This window comes from Gopherus flavomarginatus, chromosome 5, assembly GCF_025201925.1.
Source record: "Gopherus flavomarginatus isolate rGopFla2 chromosome 5, rGopFla2.mat.asm, whole genome shotgun sequence".
NCBI lineage: Eukaryota > Metazoa > Chordata > Testudines > Testudinidae > Gopherus > Gopherus flavomarginatus.
The window spans coordinates 130325665-130349302 of NC_066621.1; the positions used below are offsets into that span (position 1 = coordinate 130325665).

At 45.3% G+C, this 23638-nt stretch overlaps 2 protein-coding genes across 4 annotated transcripts in view; one reads left to right on the forward strand and one right to left on the reverse strand.

The window, feature by feature from the left end:
* Nucleotides 1-23638, reverse strand: part of ATXN3 (ataxin 3) — a 464297-nt gene that overhangs the window by 374348 nt on the left and 66311 nt on the right. Inside the window, exon 1 of one of the 2 annotated variants that reach the window (XM_050953328.1) lies at nt 7084-7088. The exons of the other annotated variant lie outside the window; for it this stretch is intronic. The gene's annotated coding sequence lies outside the window, so the exon portion shown is untranslated. Of the gene's footprint in view, nt 1-7083; nt 7089-23638 lie in introns of those variants that run through there. 2 annotated transcript variants of the gene reach the window in all.
* Nucleotides 1-23638, forward strand: part of RIN3 (Ras and Rab interactor 3) — a 104012-nt gene that overhangs the window by 33267 nt on the left and 47107 nt on the right. Inside the window, exon 3 of one of the 2 annotated variants that reach the window (XM_050953229.1) lies at nt 3443-3557. In XM_050953229.1, the coding sequence (XP_050809186.1) occupies nt 3443-3557 (115 nt within the window). Of the gene's footprint in view, nt 1-3442; nt 3558-23638 lie in introns of those variants that run through there. The other variant, XM_050953230.1, reaches the window with a different exon arrangement.

Genomic DNA, 23638 nt, shown 5'->3' on the forward strand with positions numbered 1-23638 from the left:
CCAGGCAGGGGGCCTGAAGAGTAAGACCTGCAGGAGGAAAGGACCTGGTCTATATGATGAACTTGTGCTTCATGGTTTTAATTTAGAGAGAGAACATTGAACCCTGAAGAAAAGGTCTGGAAATCCTGATGCTGTTGGGCGGAGGGGGGTTAGCGCACTAGCTGGTGAGTTCTCCCTCAGGCTTATGCAGCCTCCCTGGACAGAGCATTAGAAAATGGCAGTCTGGCTAAGAGTCTGCCTCCCCCTTTTTTCCTTCTTTAATCTCTTGCTAGCAATAGAAGCCATAGTGGGTGTGTCATAACATATTCCCAGATTTGGACCTTAGCGTCCAAAATATGGGTGTTAGCATGAAAACCTCCAAGCTTAGTTACCAGCTTGGACCTGGTAAAGCTGCCACCACCCAAAAAATTAGAGTGTTTTGGGGCACTCTGGTCCCCCCAACAACCTTCCCTGGGGACCCCAAGACCCAAATTCCTTGCGTCTCACAACAAAGGGGAATAAACCATTTCCCTTCCCCCCTCCAGGTGTTCCCTCCGTGGGTTCCTGGAGAGATATACAGAAGCAAACTCCGTGAATCTAAACAGAGGGATTCCACCCTCCCTATTTCCAGTCCTGGAAAACAGAAGTACCGAGAGCTAATCTCTCTTCCCCTCTCACCCAGAGGGAATGCAAAGTCAGGCTAGTAAATCTAATACACACAGATTTCCCCCTGACTTCTTCCTCCCACCAATTCCCTGGTGAGCACAGACTCAATTCCCTGGAGTTCCCCACTAAAGAAAAACTCCAACAGGTCTTAAAAAGAAAGCTTTATGTAAAAAGAAAGACCATTTTTATGTATTTTTCTCTCTGTATTAAGGTGACAAATACAGGGTCAATTGCTTAAAAGAAATATGAATAAACAGCCTTATTCAAAAGAACACAATTCAAAACACTCCAGCAACTACACACATGTAAATACAAAATAAAAACCATATAAATCACTATCTTATCTTTTGTACTTACAACTGGAAAACAGAAGATTAGAAAAGCAGGAGGCAGAAAAATCCTCTCATAGCCAAGAGAGTACAGGCAGAAGACAAAGAACAAAGAACTCACACACAAACTTCCCTCCACCCAGATTTGAAAAAGTCTTGTTTCCTGATTGGTCCTCTGGTCAGGTGTTTCAGGTTACTCCTTTCCAGGTAAAAGAACATTAACCCTTAGCTATCTGTTTATGACAGGGTGTTTACACCTGTTTCTGTGGAAATGAACAGACCACCTTTAGCTGAAGGAAAGATGGGAATAGGCAGTGCAGATTGCAGAGTGCCCAGGCAGTTCACATGCTCTCGTCGTGAGGGTAACAGTGGATGTTGCTTTTTCGTTTTTGGAGTCAGAGTTCAGGGACGAAATCCAGCTCGTGCCCAGTTAGAAACCAGCATCTCCTCTGCCATTTGCTGGTTCTCGCAATGGCATCCAGCTGCCACAGCTTTAACATCTTTAAAGCTCTCCAAGACATCCAGGGATGGGCAGTGTCTCTGAAGGATATTCGGGGCAAATCCCGCTTCTGCTCTCCCACCCCACCTTTTCCATAGGCATGATCCCTCCCCCTCTGTAATAGGTAGCCAGGAGAGGAACCTGCACAGGAGTGTGCCTCCCAGGGGAGAACAGCTGGCCAGCAACAGAGGGGAGCATGTGCTGATGCTGTATCCTGCAAACGGGGGTGCAGTGGACATACACTAGTTAAATGTCAAAGAACTGGGGCAACACATGCTCTGCCTGCTCCCAGAGCTCATTTTAGGATGGAGCAGCTCTCCAGCACACCAGAGGCACAATCTGGAAAGACTTATTTACATAATAGTCTCCAGCCCTGCAAATCAGGAACAAGTTAGCTGCAAGCTTAGGAAGCCTGTGCAGCTAAGGACTTGTTTCAACAGACCTGGCCCAAATTTAACCTTTGGAACCATGGCAACAAGCGTTCCTGATTAGAAAAGAGAACAGATCAGTTTCCAGGTTTCAATTCTCGCTTTATTAATCTGAATTTTAACCAAAACTGATCAAGTGTTAAATCAATAACTCAGTGATCTCAGGGGTCAAACATACATTAATTCTCACAACAGCCCAGTGAAGCAGGTTAGAGTTATCAGCTGGGGGAGCTGAGACACAAAGAGATTAAATGATTTATCTCCCTCCTTGTACATGGGAAGGTGCAGGATGCTCACAACTGTCTCTGACACCTACCTGTCTGCCTAGTTAGCCATTTATATCCCGCTCACCACCACGGCGTGGGGTCGGGCTGCCCTTTCAGTGAGTCTGATCCAGTGTAAATATGAACTGCTGAAGGACTGAATTTCACATCAGAGAGCAGAAGACTTTACCAGATTCTCTATTGTATTGAACTGAACAGAGAGCCACACAAGATAGGGCCGAGGACACTCACTCCCCATCTTAGCAAAACTGCTTCAAGCTGTGGTCAGAGTGGTTGGCTGAATGTGACGTGAGATGCTCCCAATCTTAGGACCTGAGGGTTTGTGAATTAGCAATGTTCCTTGCCCACCATGCTCAGAACCTACACTCCGTTCCCCCTCTGGCAGCACACCGCATTGCCACTTGGCTTCTAGACAAGCTCCTCTTGGTTCCTCTTCTCACAAAATCAGAGCTTTCCTGGTGTAGTTCCAGTGCACTGCAATTATTTAGTTGTTTTTCAGAATCACACTTCTCCTCTATAATGTTAATACTGTGGTTCTAGAATTAGCTAAATCTTTTAAATCACTTTTATAAATACCATGACTCTCTCTTACCTAAAGCTGCTTTAAGGAAGAGGTGATGACAAAGAGTCTTTACCCCTAGGATTTCAAGCTATAAGTTAGATACATATTTGACATGGAAGTCTGATTAGAAACACTCTGAGGAAAGCACATAGTGCTTACAATGCACAGAGAAGAGACTGACTCAGCAAGAAAGCCCTTTCTCTTCTTGATTAAACTTGCTCCTGTGCTAGTCCAGCACACCCACTGCTTTGAGCCACTCAGGACCAAAAGTTAGTCATTTGCTATAAGATCAATTTATGGTTATTTTAATCCTTTTTCCTGTAAAGATCTAGATGGCCCCTATTCTATGCTCGTGCTAGAAACTTGAGTGAGGATGTACTGGGGCAAATTCACCATCACTTAGGGCAGTTGCATCAAGGGTTGTCACTTGGCAAATTGTGTGAAGTTGTACAGCTTTACCTTCAGGTTAAGTGGGATATCAGTGGTGCATTGGGATTCTGCTAGTCCCTACTGCAGGGCTGAATTTCACCAAGAGAAAATATCCCCTTAGTAGTAGTATCTTTTCCATGAAAGGTTTGACGTACTGGAGTGAAACTAGAATGAAATGTGTTAGATGTGAATTGAAAAAGACCTTTCTCTGGAAGGTCTCATTCTCAGATGCCTAACGAGCTCCTACTTCTTTTTCTCTGCTTTAGATATTCCTAGTTAGGAGAGATAGTAACATGAACAACATGGTACTCTTGGTCCACTTCCCAGCCCAGAATGCGGCTTCTGATGTGCAGGAGTACAACATTAAAGAAGAAAAATCATGTAAGTTTTCTCAAGCCTTTTATCCCTTGCTCTGACCATCAGGTGGGCTCTTCTTTTGACTGTGAAGTATGTACACAAATGTGCTTGCAATGAAGAAGATCCTGCCAGAGTTGGAGGAGCGGTAGATCTTGACTCCTCCAGGAAAATTTGTTCAGATTCGTTGTGACCAATTGGCCCAATTGTTCGCTGATCTGTACCTTGTGTCATCATTTGTACCTGTGCACAGGGTTGTGTAAAATGCTACCACGTTACAAGGGTAGCATTTTATTCAGGCAAATGAGAATGGAAGCATTTACACAGGTGTGAGTAGTGATAGAATGTGCAAGGCAATGGAGAATCAATCTCAATCTATCCAATTAATTTAGTCTTATTTCTGCTCTTGAATTAGCTGCCAACAGACTTTGACTTTTGCTAATTTATTCTTATTCATTTCTGATTCAAACACTTTGTGCAAATATTTTGACCTATTGGTTGTTTTGTTTTGACTGTGTCTTCAGCTCTTCAGTATTCACAGTATATGATTGGTCCCCAAAAGAGCATAATGTTGTTTCTGTTCCCTGATTGGATGACTGAACTTTTTATAAGCAAAAAAGGGGAAACCAAAGAGACTCCAAAAGGCACATGTCCGGTGCAGACTTTTGTGAGAGCACAAAGTCACCAGAGCTTAATTTGTAACTTGGCTGAGCCCTGGCACCTCTTTTCATGGTGGGCTGCGGTCCGGGCACCTCTTCTGTCGGTGTGTGCAAGGTCATGCTGTGCAGAGGATGCCAATTTGTAAAACAAAATGGCATCCTCTATGCAGTGTGACCTCACACGTACAGTGCATGCAAGGTCACGCTGTGTGAAGGAAGCCATTTTGTGTGCCCTGGCACTTCCCACTTTACAAATTAAGCACTGAAATTCACACCTGTATTGCAAGACATTTTTGCTTTCCAAAAGATGTTTGCAAATAATTTCTTTGATAAGCTATTCACAGAAGAAGGGTCCATGAAAGAATGTTCATATTTTTTTTATTAAAATGATGAACATTTACACCTTCGGTTCCACAGTGTAAGTCCTGTGGCCTCAAGCCTACATGAGAAGGGAGGTAACTAAGTGAGTGAGCTCTAGATGGCATCTACTGGAGAGCAAGAGGAGCTGACTCAGCGAGGCAGTACCTCATTTATATATTAACTATGGGTAGTTTGAGAACACTGGGGTATAAGTTGACCGCGTTTTGTTCTTGGGGCCCATATTTTTGAGATTATCCTGTTAGGAACTCACCAGGCAAAGCTGGGACAATGACTGGGCATGGGTTCACCCTAATGAAACTGACATTTGTCGAGGTGGGGTAAGAGTCCCTGGACAGAGCCGGAGGGCAAGGAAAGAGAAATGGTGTATTGCTGGGAACCTCTCTGAGTGGTAGGGACTTGGATAAGTTTTTAAGACCCTTGATCTCCTTGTATTTAAAAATCTGAGCTAAGAGATGTAGTGGCTTTATGTAAGCCAAGCTCACCAGAAGTTCCAGTTTTCTAGCTAATGGCAAGCAGAAGTGAGAGACCAGCAGCAGTTTTGATCACCTAAGCCTCAGGCAGAACAAAGCATCAGTTGGACTCACCACAGGCTACAGCTCCTAACAGGAGAGCAGCAGATTGAGTAGCAGTTACATGCATTACAGTGGGAGCAGAGGAATTCAGAGCAATAGTCTATGTCAGCCTAGTGGGCTCTGGCAAGGCCCCCCTAGTCCTAGCTGCTGAAATCAATATAGCAGGAGAGGTGGCAGAGACCCAGAGCAATCTACAAAACAAGGAGCCTGATTTTCCTGGACTCTTGGAACCGCAAACTGTGAGTAAGGAAGTTGGGGACCTATGAACTGATATTGGGAGGCTGGGAGATAGAACAAACTGCATCAACCAGTCAGGGTCCAAGTGCCTGGGACTGGGACTTATGCCCCCTGAGGTAAATTGTAAATATTTGTCCCCATTCAACCTTGCCTTTCCCTCCCCTACATACAGTTTGTTTAAACCTCTGTGCTCGTGCCATGAGTACAGATTTGCCTAGCAAATGTGCCCAGAGTGGTTATAGGTTCCCAGGTTACAGGAGGGGGTGGGCAGTACTGGATTTACTATGGTGCCAGGCCCATGCTCCCAAGGTGTCCCGGCCTGGCCTGCTCTTCTCTGCCCCCTGCCCACCGCTCTCTCCTGTGGGGGCAGTGGGCCGAAGCTTGGTCCTGCCAGTTCCTGCTGGAGCAGGGCAGGCTCCGCTGGCAGCCAAGCTCCCCGCTCCCCCGCCTTTTCCCTGGAGCATGCCTTGTTCCTGCCCCTCCACCTCCCAGCAGTTCCCCTGCTGCCGAACAGCTGTTCGCCCATGCGAGGGAGGGGGAGGAGACGGAGAAGAGGCGGGGGCGAGGCCTTGGGGAAGGGGGTGGAATCAGGGCATACCGCCTCTAGCCCCCTGCCGTGAGCACCTCTATGACCTCAGCCCTCTGCCCTGACTCCTGCACCCTGCCCACATCCCCACCCCCATCCTGAGCATCAAACGGGAGCTCCTGCACCCCCTCCCCACATTCCCACTTGCACTCTTGCACCAAATGGGAGCTGCCCCAGGTAAGCGCTCCACACCCCAACCTCTTGCCCCAACCCTGAGCCTCCTTCCTAACCCTAGCATCTGGCCAGACCCTGCACCGCAACCCCCAGCCTGCTCCTACACCCTAACTCCCTCCCAGAACTTGCAACCCCACCCTCAGCTCAGTGCAGAGAGAGAGAAAGAAAATGGGCTAAAACCAGGGAGAGGGTAGGTACCCGCTTTATATTTACCCCCTCCCCAGCCCTGCTGCACTTGCAGTTTACGCCTGGCCCCTCCTTTGCTCCAGGGACCAACCCTAGCTCCTGCCCCACTGTACTTTTGCCCCCAGCCCCTGCCTTGCTCCAGTCAGCAGGGACTAATCCTCCCCCCATACCCCACTGTGCTCATCTTGCCCCTGGCCCCTGCCTCGCTCCAGCTGGGAACCAGTCCTTCCCCCACATCATACCCTGCTGTCAGGGTGATAAAAATCAATGACTTTTTTTAAAAAAATATCAAAAAAACGGATTTTTATTTAAATTGGATTTTTGAGGGAAAAACCTATCTAAAGATAGTTTTAATTAAGATACATTATATCTCATCATGAAATTGGGATTATAAATTCTAATTCTATAGTATGAGAAAATATATTCATGTAATGTTTAAGAAAAGTTTTGTAAATTAGTTCTAATAGTTCCTGGTTTAGGGACCCCATCTTACGGGGCTGCAGGGGCTTCTTTATAGATTATTTAGGTTAATCTTTCTATCTATCCCATGGGACTCAGTGCTCAGTCTAGAAGATACCATCAGAGATGCTTAGTTTTGCAGTTCTCAAACTGTGGATTTGTGTCTCCAGAGGTAACATGCTTGCTAACAGCAAAAATGTTTTTAAATAAATAAATAATATATAGAGGTGAGAAATAACAGACCTGCAAATTTGTATACACAGAGTCAATCCCTTACCTATCTTTAAAAGTGCAAAGTTTAAAAACGTTCAGTGACTAGAAGATTGTTGGGGGCAGACTAGATCTGGACAAGAAGAAGAACTCTGGAGATAAGTGTGAGAAGTGAGAGACATATGCATTTTTGTTAAAATATTATGTTTGTGTTGAAGAAAAAAATCCAGAATACTTAATGTTGTTGTTTTAGTAAAATAAAACAATTTAAATGTCTGTCCAGTGATGCTCTCCTCTTAATACTGCCTGGCAAGAAAATCCTCCAAATATTAATGATTAAAGTTTTCAAAATAAATCACTGTTTAAAAATGTATACTGTGTACCTTCTAAAAAATGAAACCTACATCTATCTCTGAGTTGTGAAGAATATGAATTAAAGTTATAACAACCGACAAGAATGCACTTTTATGTAGAAATCCATGATTAAATCAAGTCTTCCTGACTAGTGATTTAAATCAAATCCACCCTGCCTGCTGTGCTCTTGCCCCTGACCCCTTCATTCCCCCAGGGGGCCCACAAATATGTTTGATCCAGGCCCACAAAAAATTAATCTGGCTGTGGGGGTGGGGAGGTCTGTAAAATAAATATCTGGCCCTTGCTGCTGCTGACACCATTGGCAGAGGGGTTAAAACAGTATACCCAGCCCTGCTACATAGCCAGCCAGAATGAGGATTATGTTTTATTCTTGGATTCATCCTGAAATGCTTGATATTAATTTCTGATAACCAGCATCACAAGCTGTTTCTTTTCCCTCACAGTTACTGGGTTTATTTTTGTATCATATATTTGTTTGACTATCTGGATTATCAAACAGCGAGGGCACAAGAATATTCCTAGATTAATGGAATAATAGAATTTAAGGCCAGAAGGAACCTTTAGATCATCTAGTCTGATTTCCTGTATATCACAGGCCAGAGAGTTTCATTGTTAGTCCTGTATTGAACCCAGAAACTTGGTTTTGACAGTGTCTATCTTCCCGAAAGGCATCCAGTCTTGAATATGTGTGTGCATAATGGTATATCCTGGCATAGAGTGTGTGAAATCACCTTGAACAATTTAAGAATTATTACATTATCTATAACAACATCTATGCATTATTCATAAATAAAATAATACAGGAACTTTAAGGAATAACTGCAGGATCTGAAGAGAAAAGTTCTATTCTTTATTGTAAGTTAACCTATCATTTAGATTTTGCTTGGAGAGCTTTTGTTTTTTAATACTACCAGTTATTCTTTGAAGCTGTTAGCAAGTTCCATTCTTGAACACTGGCATTATCACAACATCAGATCCAGATGCTGCACTTGTTCAGCTTGTACTCTGCACTATAAAATCTCTGGTTCCTGTGAATAAAGGTAAAATTAAATACTCTTATCAAAAATCATTATATAATGCCTGAGCTATTTTTTTAATTTGCTATCTTAATGAACTATCAATAGAACCATGGGCCCTGTTCTCAGGTGGCATAATTCACTGTCACTCCACTGGTTATATTGATTTACTCCAGCTGAGGATCTGGCCCCAGGAATGCTAAGAAAATGAAGGATTTAGTTAGCATTTCTCCAAATTATTACCTCCCAGTTTATAATTCATGTATAACACATGTATAGTCTGGGGCGTAAACAGAAATGAGCTTCCTGTCATTTACCACAAAAAATTAAATGCACACCATATTTACAGAAGTGGCACAATTCATGGAGCAGTAGAATTAAAACTTAGTTCCCGTTCAGGAATATGAGAAATGGCACCACATAGTCATGCAGAAGTCAGATTCCTACCATGGTTCTTCATATTATTTTTAGCCTTGAGTTCTGTCAGTGATGTGTTCTAGATACCTTGTCAGTTCTTGTACTAAGCAAGTTTGACAGCAGCAGATTAGAGCAAGCTCTAAGGGTCATGCTTTTGGGTTCTTCTTCATTTAGGGTGAGTTGCCCACCTTTTTGAATCTAGAGGAATACAAATGAATTCTTATTAATAAAGCTAACGGATTGTATCCTTTGTATGATGCTACATGATAAGACAGGAGAACTGGAAAAACCTAATACATCTGCTCTGATTTATGTCTTTTTGGACAACGGTATCTCCTTCTTGGAGGTTTTATTCTTTGAAAGATATTTATTTTAGCAAAGAATCTCATGTTGTCAGAAGACTTTAAGTGGATTAAATACAGTTGCTGGAGTTTTGTGATTAGAATTGTGATAATTCATGTTCTCTTTTACTTTTCTAAAATGCATTTCTTTTTTCCTTGGAATCCTGTAAGTAGTGTAAGCGTCAGGGTTGGGACATTTGCTGAATGACCACAGACAAAAGAAATTGCCTAGCTTGGGAATGTGCACTGAAGATGCAGAGTGCAGAGTACTCTTATTATTATAATATACCAACTGAACCCTGGCACAATCTGCCAAATCTATAGTTAGAGCTGCCATATAAGGAACTGCTAGACCTGGACAGGGGTGTCATGCTGTCTGGAGTGGATCACAACTGTGAGTGCCAGCCTCAGGGCAGACTGCCAATTAGCAGGGCAGACACCCCTAATTGATGGTGTGTTCTGTGATTAGATTTCACCACCCTAGTAACTCCTAAAGCACTATAACAGTCTTACCCTGGAGTCACAAACAGTCCCCTGGGGCAGTCCAGTCTGTCTTGGCACCCAGGCAGGCTGGACTTAGTGATATTCATAGCCATAAACCAAAGAACACAAAAGATTCCGGTTACTGACAGTCCCAAGACACCAGTCACTTACCACATATCAATTTGTATTTCAGATCTCCAACCAAAGACAATGCTTGTAGCCAATCCTATAGTAAACTAACTAAGGATTTATTAACTAGGAAAAGGAAATGAGAGAGTTATTTACAGATTAAAGCAGACTATATCTATATATAATACTTTTAAAAGATGACACATTGTAGTAATGTCAGTTCTGAATGTCTTTTAGGGCTAACCCAGGCTGACCCTGGGGATCTCTTATTCAGTTTCTTAGCTCCAGCCCTGTGAGCATCCAAACAGCAAAGAGAGGAAAATTTTCTTGTGTCCCTGTTTTAGTCCCTTGTTCCAGCATTCAAGGTGATGGATGGACTTTCTTGCAAGTACCACCTTCATGGGTGTGAGAGGGCCATTAACCAAGTCTTTTTATTGTGATGTTCCACAATGGCCCGCTTAGTTTTTGATAGTCGTCCTTGATGGGCAGTGGACTACTCCTCGGCTCACAGGTTCAGAGCAGGCATTTTTACAGTTATAAAGCAATACTTACAAATCCCCTTATAGCAGGGATACAGACATTACAAGTGAAATTAATGCATGCAGCAACTTACAAACATTCCATAGAGTCTAAACACTAAACGCATTTTTCTAACACCTATCTTGAACAATATGAATGTACGGGTGAGCTGGTCTAGTTTCCAGCTATGAATTTGTCATTGCTAAGCTGACACCTACAGCCTTGGCAAGAACTGGCACCTGGTCTGCCAGCATAACAGGGGGTTTCCAAGGACATCATTCATCCTTTGACTTTGAAAAGTCCCTTTCTAGTTCCTCCTTGGCATTCTAAATTGAGGCCTTGTTTAGCCACCCCTCCGCCCCCCCCCCCCCGCACATCACAAACCCTTGAGTTAATCATGGTGACTCCTAGCTGCTCTTTGGATCTACAGTCATAATGAAATAAAGGAGAGTGATATTTGGATAATTGTGAACCAACACCACTCCCAGGATCTTCCTACTCCTCAGTCTTGTGTAGAATTAGAGTTTCATAGCATATTCTTGAATGCCATCTGTCATGGTATAATTCCCCACTCTGAACCTTAGCGTCCAAAAGATGGGGTACCAGCATGAATTCCTCTAAGCTCAATTACCAGCTTAGTACTTGTAGTGCGGCCACCAACCAGGAATTCCAGTGCCTGGTACACTCCGGTCCCCCCAAAACCTTGCCCGGGGACCCCCAAGATCCAGTCTGTCTGGATCTTAACACAAGGAAAGTAAACCCTTTCCCTCACCATTGCCTCTCCCAGACTTCCCCTCCCTGGGTTACCCTGGAAGGTCACTGTGATTCAAACTCTTCGAATCTTAAAACAGAGAGGAAAATTCACCTTCCCCCCTCCTTCTCTCTCCCCCTCCCAGACTCTCCCTGAGAGAGAAAGTAATCCTAACACAGAGAGAAAATTAACATTTCTCTCCCCCTTCCCTCCTTTTTCCCCACCAATTCCCTGGTGGATCCAGACCCAGTCCCCTGGGGTCTCACCAGAATAAAAAAACAATCAGGTTCTTAAACAAGAAAAGCTTTTAATTAAAGAAAGAAAAAATAGTAAAAATCATCTTTGTAAATTCAAGATGGAATATGTTACAGGGTCTTTCAGCTATAGACACTGGGAATACCCTCCCAACCTAAGTATACAAGTACCAAACTAAAATCCTTTCAGCAAAATACGAATTTGAACTCCTTCCAGCCAAATACACATTTGCAAATAAAGAAAACAACCATAAGCCTAACTCGCCTTATCTACCTAGTACTCACTATTCTGGACATATAAGAGACTGTATTAAAGAGATTGGAGAGAAACCTGGTTGCACATTTGGTCACTCTCAGAACCCAGAGAGAACAACCACCAAAAACTAACAGCACACACAAAAACTTCCCTCCCTCAAGATTTGAAAGTATCCTGTCGCCTGATTGGTCCTCTGGTCAGGTGACAGCCAGGCTCACTGATCTTGTTAACCCTTTACAGGCAAAAGAGATATGAAATACTTCTGTTCTATTAACTATTACTTATCTGTTTATGACACCATCTATGGCCCTTTATCTATTAACATCTATAAATCTTCTCTATGATTATAAAAGTGAGAGGGGGAGATGTCTTGTATTGAGCACTCCTCGAGCACCATATGTTACGTTTCCTGCTTAATACTGAGAAATTATGTGAATTATTCAATATTTTCATTCCTAAAATCCAGTTTCATAAAATGTCTGATTCAAGCTTAGTTTCTTTCTATAGTTCTGCAAATACATGTGGATTTTTAATGTGTACCATGTAACAATTGTGTTTCCCCTTCCTCTTGACAAAAGAGAGGATGTGAGTCTTTTCCAAATGCACAGAGCAAGAGGTGAATAAGAGAAGTAACTCACCTCACCTACAGAATAAGGAAGAACAGATCATTTCTGATAAAGCCATTAGAGAATTAACCTGGCAAATAAACCAGTGCTGAGGGGGATTTTAGAGTATGAGACATCTAAATAAGGCAAGTTAAAGTACTACGAGCATCGGGGCTTCAGCATGGGTATTGGTCTACTAGCCTAGGTTCCTAGGCCTCATTCTGCAACCCTGACTCATGTAATTCGTCCCATTGACGTCCGGACTGCTCATAGGACTGAGGGTTGCAGGTTTGGCCATGAGTTCTTGAGACTGACTTTAAATAGGTGCTGTTGATTTTTTATTTTTTTATTTTTAAGGCTTTAACTGAGTTGGCCCTGGATGTATTGTCTTCAAAGGTATCTGCACTCTGGCACCATCTGCTCTAGGGACCTCACCCTCGGGTGTTTAGAGTGACAGGTGCTGGAGCCTTTGTGGCGGTGTCGCCTAGGCTGTGAAAATCACTCTCCCCTTGAAATCTAGATCAGCAGCTTCTGCCTCACACATGAAATCTTTCTCTTCCTAAGGTGTTTTCTTTAGTACCTTCTCCTCCACTCAGACAGATGCACCTAAATCTCCCATTATTTTTATTTGAATCCTCCCTGGTTGTGTTTTTCTTTATTTTTGAGACTGGTCTTTTATTTATCTCTATAATGTGTATTTCACGTTGCTCTGATGAGGATGTTCTTTACAGTGTCCCAAGTACCTTGAGGAGGACAGTGCTTTACAAACAATATTGGGCCCTCTCACTCCCTACTGCTTAAAACCCTTGGGAAAGGGGGTACAGGGTAGGGAATCTCCACTAGGATGTTTTAATTTTCTTGATGGAGGTTTGTCCCCTGTCATTCTGTTGGGAGGCAGGGTTTGCCCCTCTCTGGAACAGACCACAGGGCGAACCCACAAATCCTGGCAAGTGATCACCCAGAGACAAAGATCTTCCCCACAGAGTCCCTGTACCTCTGATCAGGTTCTGTACCCCAGGTGTTTCCTCTCCTGCCCCCAACTTTGCTCACTGGCAGAACTCCAGCAGCTGATGACTGACCCAGGATGCCCCCTTTAAAAGCGAATCCCCAGAGAAGTCGGGTCCAGTGGAAAGATAACCCAGCCTAAAATGTGTATTCAACTCATAAAATCACGCTGAAGAACTCCAAACACATAATGCAGATGGCCCATTGGGTGTGGTCTGAACAAGAACTGTGGGCCTGATCGTGTAATACTTACTCACCTAAGCAACCTGCTGGAAGTCACACTAATGAATAAAACTCAAACACCCTCCTTCCAAAGTACATGTAACGTGGTGGTTGTGTTGTTATAAAGAGGAGGATGATCAGTTGTTCTGTATGTCCCCTGAGGGTAGGACAAGAAATAATGGGCTTAATCTACAGCAAGAGAGATTTAGGTCAAATATTAGGAAAAATTTTGCAACTATAAGCTATCGACATCAGTGAGTTTACTCTAAAGGTATATTTGGGCCACTAACTTGCTATATGTAAGACTTACTTCAGCAATCGGGGCTTTTTTTTTTTTTTTTTTTTTTTTTTTAATTACTGCTCTAGTAAGAAAAATTCTGGGGCTTAAGCCAAAATATTGCCTGATGTAACTTCCATTGACTTCAGTGAGATTACACCTGGGTTAAATTTGAGCATAGTTGAAATTCTTAAACAAATTTAACAAAAGCAAACAACTTTGATATTATAAATGGAAATAAGATGTCCCAGATTATCCAAACATGGTATTATTTGTAAAGAGATGCAGTGCTGTAAGTACCATGCACCATAACCTTGGCTTATAGAATGCTGTGTATATCTATATAGTAGGTTATGCTAGTACCTTGACTTATAGACAGCAATTGTACTTCAGTGCACACAAAACAGTTCTGCCGCAAAGCCGAAAAGGATACATAATACACCTTGAAAGGAAAAGTGCTGAAAATTACTGCCCTCAGAAGACATTTAGGAGCAATCACTTAATATTCTCCCAAAACTTGCAGAGATGTTGACAAAGTGATCCAGTATCAAAGCACAGGTCCTGGTCGGACCAATCAGAGTTTTGTATCCAGCACTGATCACTGTATTTGGCCTATCATAGAGATAGGCCCAATTCATGAAGTTAAGAGCTAGATCCAGATTCCAACTTCTCCAGAAGTGGAGGAGGAAGGATGGGATTTCAGAGATCAAACTTTGGACCACTCCACTCTGGACCCTTCTCTGGTTTAGGCTCATGTCAGGGCCACCCAGAGGATTCAGGGGGCCTGGGGCAAAGCGGGGGAGCTGCGGTGCTTGTACTCACCCGGCGACGGTCTGGGTCTTTGGCGGCATTTCGGCGGTGGGGGGCCCTTCAGTTGCACCACGTCTTTGACAGCACTGAAGGGCCCCCTGCTGCCGAAATGCCACCAAAGACCTGGACCGCCGCTGGGCCAGGGCTCGCGGGGCCCCTACGGGGCCTGGGGCAAATTGCCCCACTTGCCCTCCCCTCTGGGCATCCCTGGCTCAGGTACTTGTTCCCACAAGCAGATGGGTATTACTACTAGAAGCAGCTGTGAAAGCAAGCAGCACTGATGAGTCAAAACACCAATTCACGTAGCTGAAGGAGCTCCTGGAATAAGGAAGTTCAGAAGGGTGGGGATCAGTTAGGCAAAAGGAAGAGACAAAGAACAGTGGAGCAGGGAAGCTGGTCCAACAGCTGAGCTTCTGCAACTGATTTCCTTAGCTGCACTATTTCAAGCGGATACGCTTTCTTATGCATCACAGCCAGCTAACTTAAACCAACTGCCAAGTTGTTTCAGCTATTTCCTGAGTCCTCCTTTCCAAGCACCAATGAAAAGAAAACACTGTGATTATGGACTGCTGTCATTTGAACTGAGTGATATGAGTAAAGTTTAAGATGAACTAATGGTGGCTTTGCGTGTACTGTGAGGTGCTTTGTAGCAATGGCTCTCAACCTTTCCGGACCACTGTACCCCTTTCGGGAATCTGATTTGTCTCGCATACTCCCAAGTTACACCTCACTTAAAACCTACTTGCTCACAAAATCAGACAAAACAATACAAAAGTGTCACAGTACACTATTACTGAAAATTGCTGACTTTCTCATTTTTGCATTATACATATAAAATACATTAACTGGAATATAAATGTTACATTTCAGTGTATAATATATAGAGCAGTATAAACATGTCATTGTATGAAATTTTAGTTTGTACCGACCTCACTAGTGCTTTTTGTGTAGCGTGTTGTAAAATTAAGCAAATATCTAGATGAGTTGTTGTACCCCCTGGAAGACCAGTGTGTGCCCCCAGGGTACACATAGCTTGGTTGAGAACCATTGCTCTGTAGTGTGTAAGTAACATTGGCCAACAGCTTGTAGTTTTAAAAAAAGTCTGCATATTTTACACAAAGATATGCAATAGGGTGGGATAAACATCTGAGGGGGAGGAGGGGGCTCTGTATATTCCTTGAGGGGGGCATTTAGGGATTTGGGAATTGGTCCTGCTTTGAACAAGGGGTTGGACTAGATGATCTCTTGAGGTCCCTTCCAACCCTAATAATCTATCTATAATCTATATTGCCTGTAAGCTCAGATATAAGTAAAAATGACAGCTGTGATCATATCCCCTAATCAATGAGAGGTGAAGGCCATGTGCATACAGTCACATCTCATCCACATGGATATGGGGCTCAGCTGCCTCAGGCCATGGCTACACTTACAGTTCTGCAGTGCTGGTAGTTACATCTGTGTTCGTACAGCTGTGTAGGGCCAGCACTGCAATGTGGCCACACTGACAGCTACCAGCGCTGCACTGTGGCCACATTTGCAGCATTTGCAGAGCTGTTGGGAGTGGTGCATTGTGGGCAGCTATCCCAGCATTCAAGTGGCTGCAATGTGCTTTTCAAAAGAGGGGGGTGGGGTGGAATGTGACAGGGAGCGTGGAGGAGACAGAGAGAATGGATTTTTGGAGTTGACACAGTTCTCAGCTCCCTGCCTTGCAAGTTCTAAGGACTGGAAGACACACAGTGCCTACCTTCAATCATTTTAAAAGTTCTGACCCCCTTCCCCCACCCCTCTCTCATTCACTAAATGCAAATTATGTACTCCTAAATAGCCGTCAGACCAGATAAGCATCTGCTCAACATGGACTTCCCCCTCCCCCTCTGCCGTGTGAGCGTGCTGTTTCTCTCTTCAAGCAAACAGCTGTGAACATTCCAAAGTAATTCCCCTGCCTGCCTCCGCTCGCTCAGCAAACAGGAGCTGTGTTTGTTTTTTAAATAAGCAGTTTGGCTGAACTCCGAGCTCTCCCTTTCTTCCGGTTTGTTGTGGACAGGAATTCTGGGATACCTCCTTATACCCCGGAGGTCAATAAAGGCGCTGGTGGGATCCACACTTGCTGACCAGCGCTGGATCACCAGCGCTGGAATCGCTACACCCGAGGCTCGACCGGGTGTACAGCCAGCGCTGCAACCAGGGAGTTGCAGCGCTGGCCGTGCTTTGCAAGTAGTGGCCACATCCTAAGTTGCAGCGCTGTAACCCCCTCACCAGCGCTGCAACTCTCTAGTGTAGCCATGGCCTCAGAGGCTGAGTCTCCATTTCCCCCAGCCTTGCACAGGATGTGCCAGGGTTCATAATGGGCACTGAGCAGGGCAGGGGAAGAAAGAGCAGTCTGAATATGAATGAAAATAAATAATACCTACATTGTTGTTAGATGTTCTGCATTGGTTCAAATTTCCACAAGCCACTTCTAGTGGAACTGTCTGCTGTGCTTTGCTTGCACCAGTAGAAAAACTAAATGTCACCATGGTAATCAATGGCAGATCCCTCTGATTTACTTTGTTTACATTTTTTTCTAGTGCATATAGTGTTACGGTTGCCAGGCATTTGGTTTTCGACTGGAATGCCTGGTTGAAAAGAGCCCCTGGAGGATCCAGTTGGCACCGCTGACCAGGCCGTTAAAAGTCCGGTTGGCAGGGCAGCAGGGGCCTGGGGCTAAGGCAGGCTCCCCGTCTGCCCTGGGTCTGCGCAGCTCCCAGAAGCAGCCACCAGGTCCCTGCAGCTCCTAGACGCATGGGCGGCTAGGGAGGCTTTGCATGCTGCCCTGACCCCAAGGGCCGGCTCCACAGCTCCCACTGGCCAGGGACCATGACTGATGGGATCTGTGGGGGCAGTGCCTGCAGGCATGAGGTCAGTGCACAGAGCCTCCCTGGCCGCCTATGCACCTTGGGGCTGCAGGGACCTGTGGCCACTTCCTGGGAGCCATGGTAAGCGCTGCTGGGAGCCCGCATCCCAAACTCTCTCCTGCAGCCCAACCCTCTGCCCCAGCCCAAAGTTCCCTCCCACATCCAAACTCCTGCCTGGAATCTGCACCCTGCAACCCCCACCCCAACACCCCAACCCACTCTCCTAGCCCGGAGCCCCCTTCTGCATGCCAAACCCCTTATCTCTGGCCCCACCACAGAGCCTGCATCCCCAGCCAGAGTCCTCACACACACACCTCTGCATCCCACCTCCCTACCCCAGCCCAGAGCCCTCTCTCGCACCCTGAACCCCTCATTTCTGGCCCCACCCAGAGCCCACACCCCCAGCCCAGATCCCATACCCCCCACACCCCAACCCCCTGCCCCAGCCCAGAGTCCTCTCCTGTACCCCAAACCCCTCAACCCCAGCCCCACCTCAGAGCCTGTACCCCCTGCTGGAGCCCTTACATTCCTCCTGCACCCCAGCCCCTTGCCCTAGCCTGATGAAAGTGAGTTAGGGTGGGGGAGAGTGAGCAACAGAGGGAGGCGGGATGGAGCGAGCAGGGACGGGGCCTCAGGCAAGGGGCAGGGCAGGGGTGTTTGGTTTTGTACGATTAGAAAGTTGGCAACCCTAAGGGTTATTCTGGCATCTATAGCAGCCCTGGAGACTGACCTCCTCACACTCTGAAAAAGATAGGCCCCTGGTAAGAGTGAAGGAATACTTCAGTCTCCATGACCCATTCACTCCTTAGGGCTTGTCCACATAGTGTATTAGTCTGCACCAAAGGGGTGTAAATTCTAGTGTGCGCTAGTGTGTTGCGCATGAACTGGCTCATGTGGGCCCTGCAGGCACGCACTAAAAGTTCCCTAGAGTGCATTATTGTAATCCTGTTTCACACAGTACTAATTTAATCACTGAGTGGCCACTTGAACTGATGATCTTTGTAATGTGACTATTTGTCTAGCAGGATTGCCAGCTCTTGCAATTTTATCATGAAGCTTGTGATGTCTTTTTCTTAAAGCACCAGCTGATGGAATCAATAAATTACATGAAATCTTAGCTTTCATTTATTTTTAAATAAGTAAGTCCCTAACCCTCAGATTAGGGTTGCCAGCTGTCTGATTTTCTACCAGAACGCCCGGTCAAAAAGGGACCCTGGTGGCTCCAGTCAGCACTGCTGACCGGACCATTAAAAGTCCAGTCGGCAGCACAGGGGGCTAAGGCAGGCTCCTTGCCTGCCCTGGCTCTGTGTGGCTTCCAGAAACAGCCGGCATGTCCTGCGGCACCTAGGTGTATGGGTGGCCAGGGAGGTTCCGCGTGCCCTGAGTACTGGCTCCGCAGTTCCCATTGGCCAGGAAACCCAGGGACATGTTGGCCACTTCCGGGATCCACCTAAGGTAAGCACTGCCCAGAGCCCACATCCTCTCCTGCACCCCAAACCTCTCATCCCTGGCCCTACGCCAGAGCCTGTACCCCTAGCTGGAATCTTCACCCCCTCCCACATCCCAACCCCCTGCCCCAGCCTTGAGCTCCCTCCCACACCCAAACTCCCTCCTGGAGCCTGAACCCCACACCCTCTACTGCACCCCAACCCCCTCATCCCTGACCCCACCCCAGAGTCCACACCCCCAGCTGGAGCCTTCACCTCCTCCTGCATCCTTACCCCTTGCCCCAACCCAGTGAAAATGTGTGAGGGTGGGGAAGAGCGAGCAAGAGAGGGAGGAGGAGAGGAGTGAGTGGGGGCGGGTCCTTGGAGAAGGGGCGGGGCAAGGGTGTTCGGTTTTCTGCAATCAGAAAGTTGGCTACTCCACCTCAGGTTCACAGTGAAAAGCTTGTAAATGTGGCCTGAAAGTTTCCTAAAGACTGAGAAACAAAAACACAAAGAAAAAGAAACTCAAATATATAATTTTTTGGCGACTATCTGCTTAGAAAGAATTTGACCTATCAATTTATGGGAGAAGAAGGAAATCCAAATTATCATATGGGTCTGGACTGAAAGAATCCGTCATTCTACTGAAAAACAAGCTCTCTGAAGAGAATACAGGTGTTCTGAGCATGACTCTCACCTCTAACATGAAGTCTTTTAGGATTGCTGCAGTCAGAGATATAAATGGCCTTTTAGATCACGTCCATCCCTGTGACTGATCAGGAAGAGCGAGAGGTTCATAAACTGGTGAAATATTTGGGAAAAGCAAACAGGCATAGAAACAATCATCAGTGTGTCTCTCTCTCTCTGTCTAGGAATAACATTTATAGCAGGACATCAGACTAAGTTTAACATAGGGGGTAATAAATAAATAACCAAACCAGAAGAACTTCCCAGCTTAAGATTCACTCCACTACTATGACCCTGGCCATAGACTGCGATCGTTCCAAAGTGTCTCCCTCTTCTATCTACAAGTTTCTCCTGAATATGGGAAAGGGGAGCCCATGCTCAGGTCTGTCTAAACAAGGATATGGGTGCACTTTTCCAATTGAATTAGCTCATTTGAGTGAGCATAATTTTTTTTAAAGGTCCAATAACACCCATGTAGACAAGTTTAACACATTTAAAGTCATGTGGCCTTGTTGCAGGCTCCCACCTAGGATACAACGTGACCTGCTAGCAGCACTGAATGGACGTTAAACTGTGCACCTTTTCCTCCCTTGTAGGCAGGCTCCTAGAGTTAACTGCTGGCACATTTGGGACTATGTAGGGGAGGGATAGCTCAGTGGTTTGAGCATTGGCCTGCTAAACCCAGGGTTGTGAGCTCAATCTTTGAGGGGGCCATTTAGGGAACTGGGGTAAAAATCTGTCTGGGGATTGGTCCTGCTTTGCTTGGACTACATGACTTCCTGAGGTTCCTTCCAACCTTGATATTCTATGAACTCTATCAAGGCACCTATCTGATATTACATACAGGGCACCCCATATTGTAGCTTGTTCTTCAGAATCTCCAAGAGGGCATTGTTCTTTTTAATGGCTGCTGTCACCAAGACCACCAGCCTCTCTCACATGGCAACTCTGCAGCTTTAACCATTAGACAAAAGACTACGTAATAATGTAAACCTCTTTATGATGAGCCGTTAATACAGAAACAAAGCAAAAGGCTATTTATATCTGATTTCCCTCAAATACCGTAAAGGCTAAACCTGACCTCGTAGAGAGGAACGATTAATTATTTTTTTAAATAAACATTGCTGTCATTCAACGATAAATGACACCAACAGACAATTACCATGGTAACCACCCCACTGCACTATGTGGTGACAAAACCACTATCCACTGTCTATGAGCTTTTAGATTATGCCAGGGACCGGACTAGACTGCGGCCAACCCCAAGATCAGAAGTTTAAAGTCACTTATGTCTCCACCTCTGCTGCACTAATGGCTGCTCTCCACAGCAAATCAGAGTGTGAACATACAACAATCGCCTCACTACGCACCAACTGGCTGTGTGGACCCTGCTAGCATACACACAAAGTAGTGCACTTTGACGTGCTACAGTTTGAAATGGGAGTTCATCAAAACGCACTAGGGAACTTTTAGTGGATGGTAGCAGGGTCCACGTAGCATGTTAGTGCATGGCAGGCTAGTGCGCTGTAGATTAACACCTAATACCATACACTGACTCCCTGTGGAGACACACCCTGACTGTATCTTGTCCGCAGCTGAAGATCCAGGGTGACATCCAGGCCCCAGTTGAAGTCAATGGCTAAAGTTCCATTGACTTCAGTAGGGTCAAGATTTCACCTTTACCCTGTTTCTTTTCCGCAACTCCCCCAAAATCAATCTCTGTAGGTGAGCCCATGGCAGAATTTCAGATTAAATATGTTATTTCAGATTAAATATGTTAAGGATACAGCTTGGGGTTTTTTGAATGATTTCTGGTGTATCCTAAAACTTAAGAACATCCCCCCAGAAATTCAGGGAGTGGAAAATGGGTTTTGAGGTCTGTGTTACAATTTGGACATCTCTAATTTAAAAGAGAAATGATTGTCCCAAATGCATTTAATGCACTGAAACATTGCATCCGTGGTGCCTTTTGCAATCCTGGTAACCGTGAACCTCCACGTAGGGTGAAGATACCTGAATCCGATCTCGCTTACGCAGGTTTTGCACCAATCTAACTCCATTGGGTGAAATCCTGGCCCCCATGAAACCAATAGCAAAACTCCCATTGATTTCAATGGGCCCAGGATTTCACCCATTACTTTTGGTGGAATTATTCTTGATTTACACTAGTGCACATAAAAGGAGAATGAAGCCCAAGTCGTTTAATGAAAAAATGGCATACTGTGTAGATGTTCCATTGTTTTACAGAATAACAACACGCACGGACAGGCGGGGAGCAGCTAGTTAGAATGTCACTTGAAATGAGAGAATCCCAAAATGGAAATTTTACCTTCTATTCAACATTAGCCAAGGCATTCCACATCTGCATAACCCTGCATGCATTGTAATACACTGCTATTCATAGTGGAGAGGAAAAGGAAGATTCATTCTAAACACTTTTCGTAGGTGATGCTATGGTAAATATTTTCTCTGCTGCTGGGCTGTTGTAAATATGTTGGTGCTCCATGTGTCACTTTGCTATTATGGAAGGAAATTCTGAATCAGACAATCAAACAAAAGATTGCCATCTAAGACTGTTCTAAAACTGATTATGCTGCCATGTCTGAACCGTATTCAATGTGTTATGTATCCAGATTGCACTGAATTATATGACTCAAAAGCTCACTATGAAGCCTCTAAAATTCAATAATCTGAGGTGCATTGACATCCTATAATATAATTATTACTAAATGCTATGAGTCCTATGTAGTATGTTAGAATTCCATCTCTCTCTCTCTCTCTCTCTCACACACACACAGTATTACACACACACACACACGGAGTATTTGTAAGATTGTAGCATTCATCTATGTATAGTGAGGATGCTGAGTGCCATTGAACCCCCTGTAAACCCTGTGTATGATGGAAACCACTTCAAGCCAGGGGGTGCAGCTTCACCCTGGCACCCCTAGTTCCAGCACCTATGCAGTGCTCATAGCATTCACTGGTAGCCCAAGGTGGGTATAAATATATATAGTTGATATAGAGGTTTTGGCCATTATTGTTTGCATTGTTACAGTAATGGCCAAAACCTCTGCAATTACGTAAGTATTTTGCACTATTACTGCAAAACGCTCTAGTATATATTTCTGTGATGGAGGAAGCCTTAAAGAATCTTTGCAACAAAAATTTATACTCTCTGTAATCATTTAAAAACAAATCTCTCCAATTGTAAAATACATAGAGAAAAGCATATACAGAAAGGCAAAAATATACTGACACGGTATGGTTGCCAACTTTGTAATCACACAAAACTGAACACCCTTGCTCCATCCCTGTTCTGCCCCTTCCCTGAGGCCCCACCCCCGCTTGCTCCATCACCCCTCCCTCTGTCACTCACTCTTCCCCACCCTCGCTCACTTTCACTGGGATGGGGCAGAGGGTTAGGGTGCAGGAGGAGGTTGGGGTGCGGGCTCCAGGAGGGAGTTTGGGTGTGCGAGGGGGATCAGGGCTGGGACAGGGAGTTAGGGTGCAGGAGGGGGTTCCTACCTGGGGCAGGGGGTTGGGGCGTGAGAGGGGGTTCAGGATGCAGGCCCCAGCCAGGCGGCACTTACCTCAGGTGGCTTCTGATCTGCAGTGCAGTGGGGCTAAGGCAGGTTCCCTGTCTTCCCAGCCTCTGCACGGCTCCTGGAAGCAGCCATCATGTCCAGCTCCCAGGTACAGGAGCGGCCAGCTGGCTCTGCATGGTGCGTGCTGCCCGTGCCCGCAGGTGGCCAATGGGAGACGTGGAGCTGGCGCTCGGGGCAGAGCTTCCTTGATTGTCCCTCCACCTAGGGGCCGCAGGGACAAGCCGGCCACTAGGAGGAGGTAGGTGAAGCCAGGGCAGGCAGAGAGCCTGACTTAACCCTGCTGCACCGTCGACTGGACTTTTAACGGCCCAGTCAGCAATCCTGACCAGAGCCGACAGGGTCCCTTTTTGACCAGGCGTTCCCATCGAAAACCAGACTCCTGGCAACCCTATGAGACACACATACAGCTGAAAAATAATTATTTGCATTTTTAACTTCAAAATGCTTTTCCCATCCAGACAAACACACATGTAGATGTGGGGAGAGAAACCTGCAAATGAGAACAGCCACATATATGTTCCAAAACTTCCATCTGTCAGTGACAGATTTAACTAGAACAAAGTGTGTT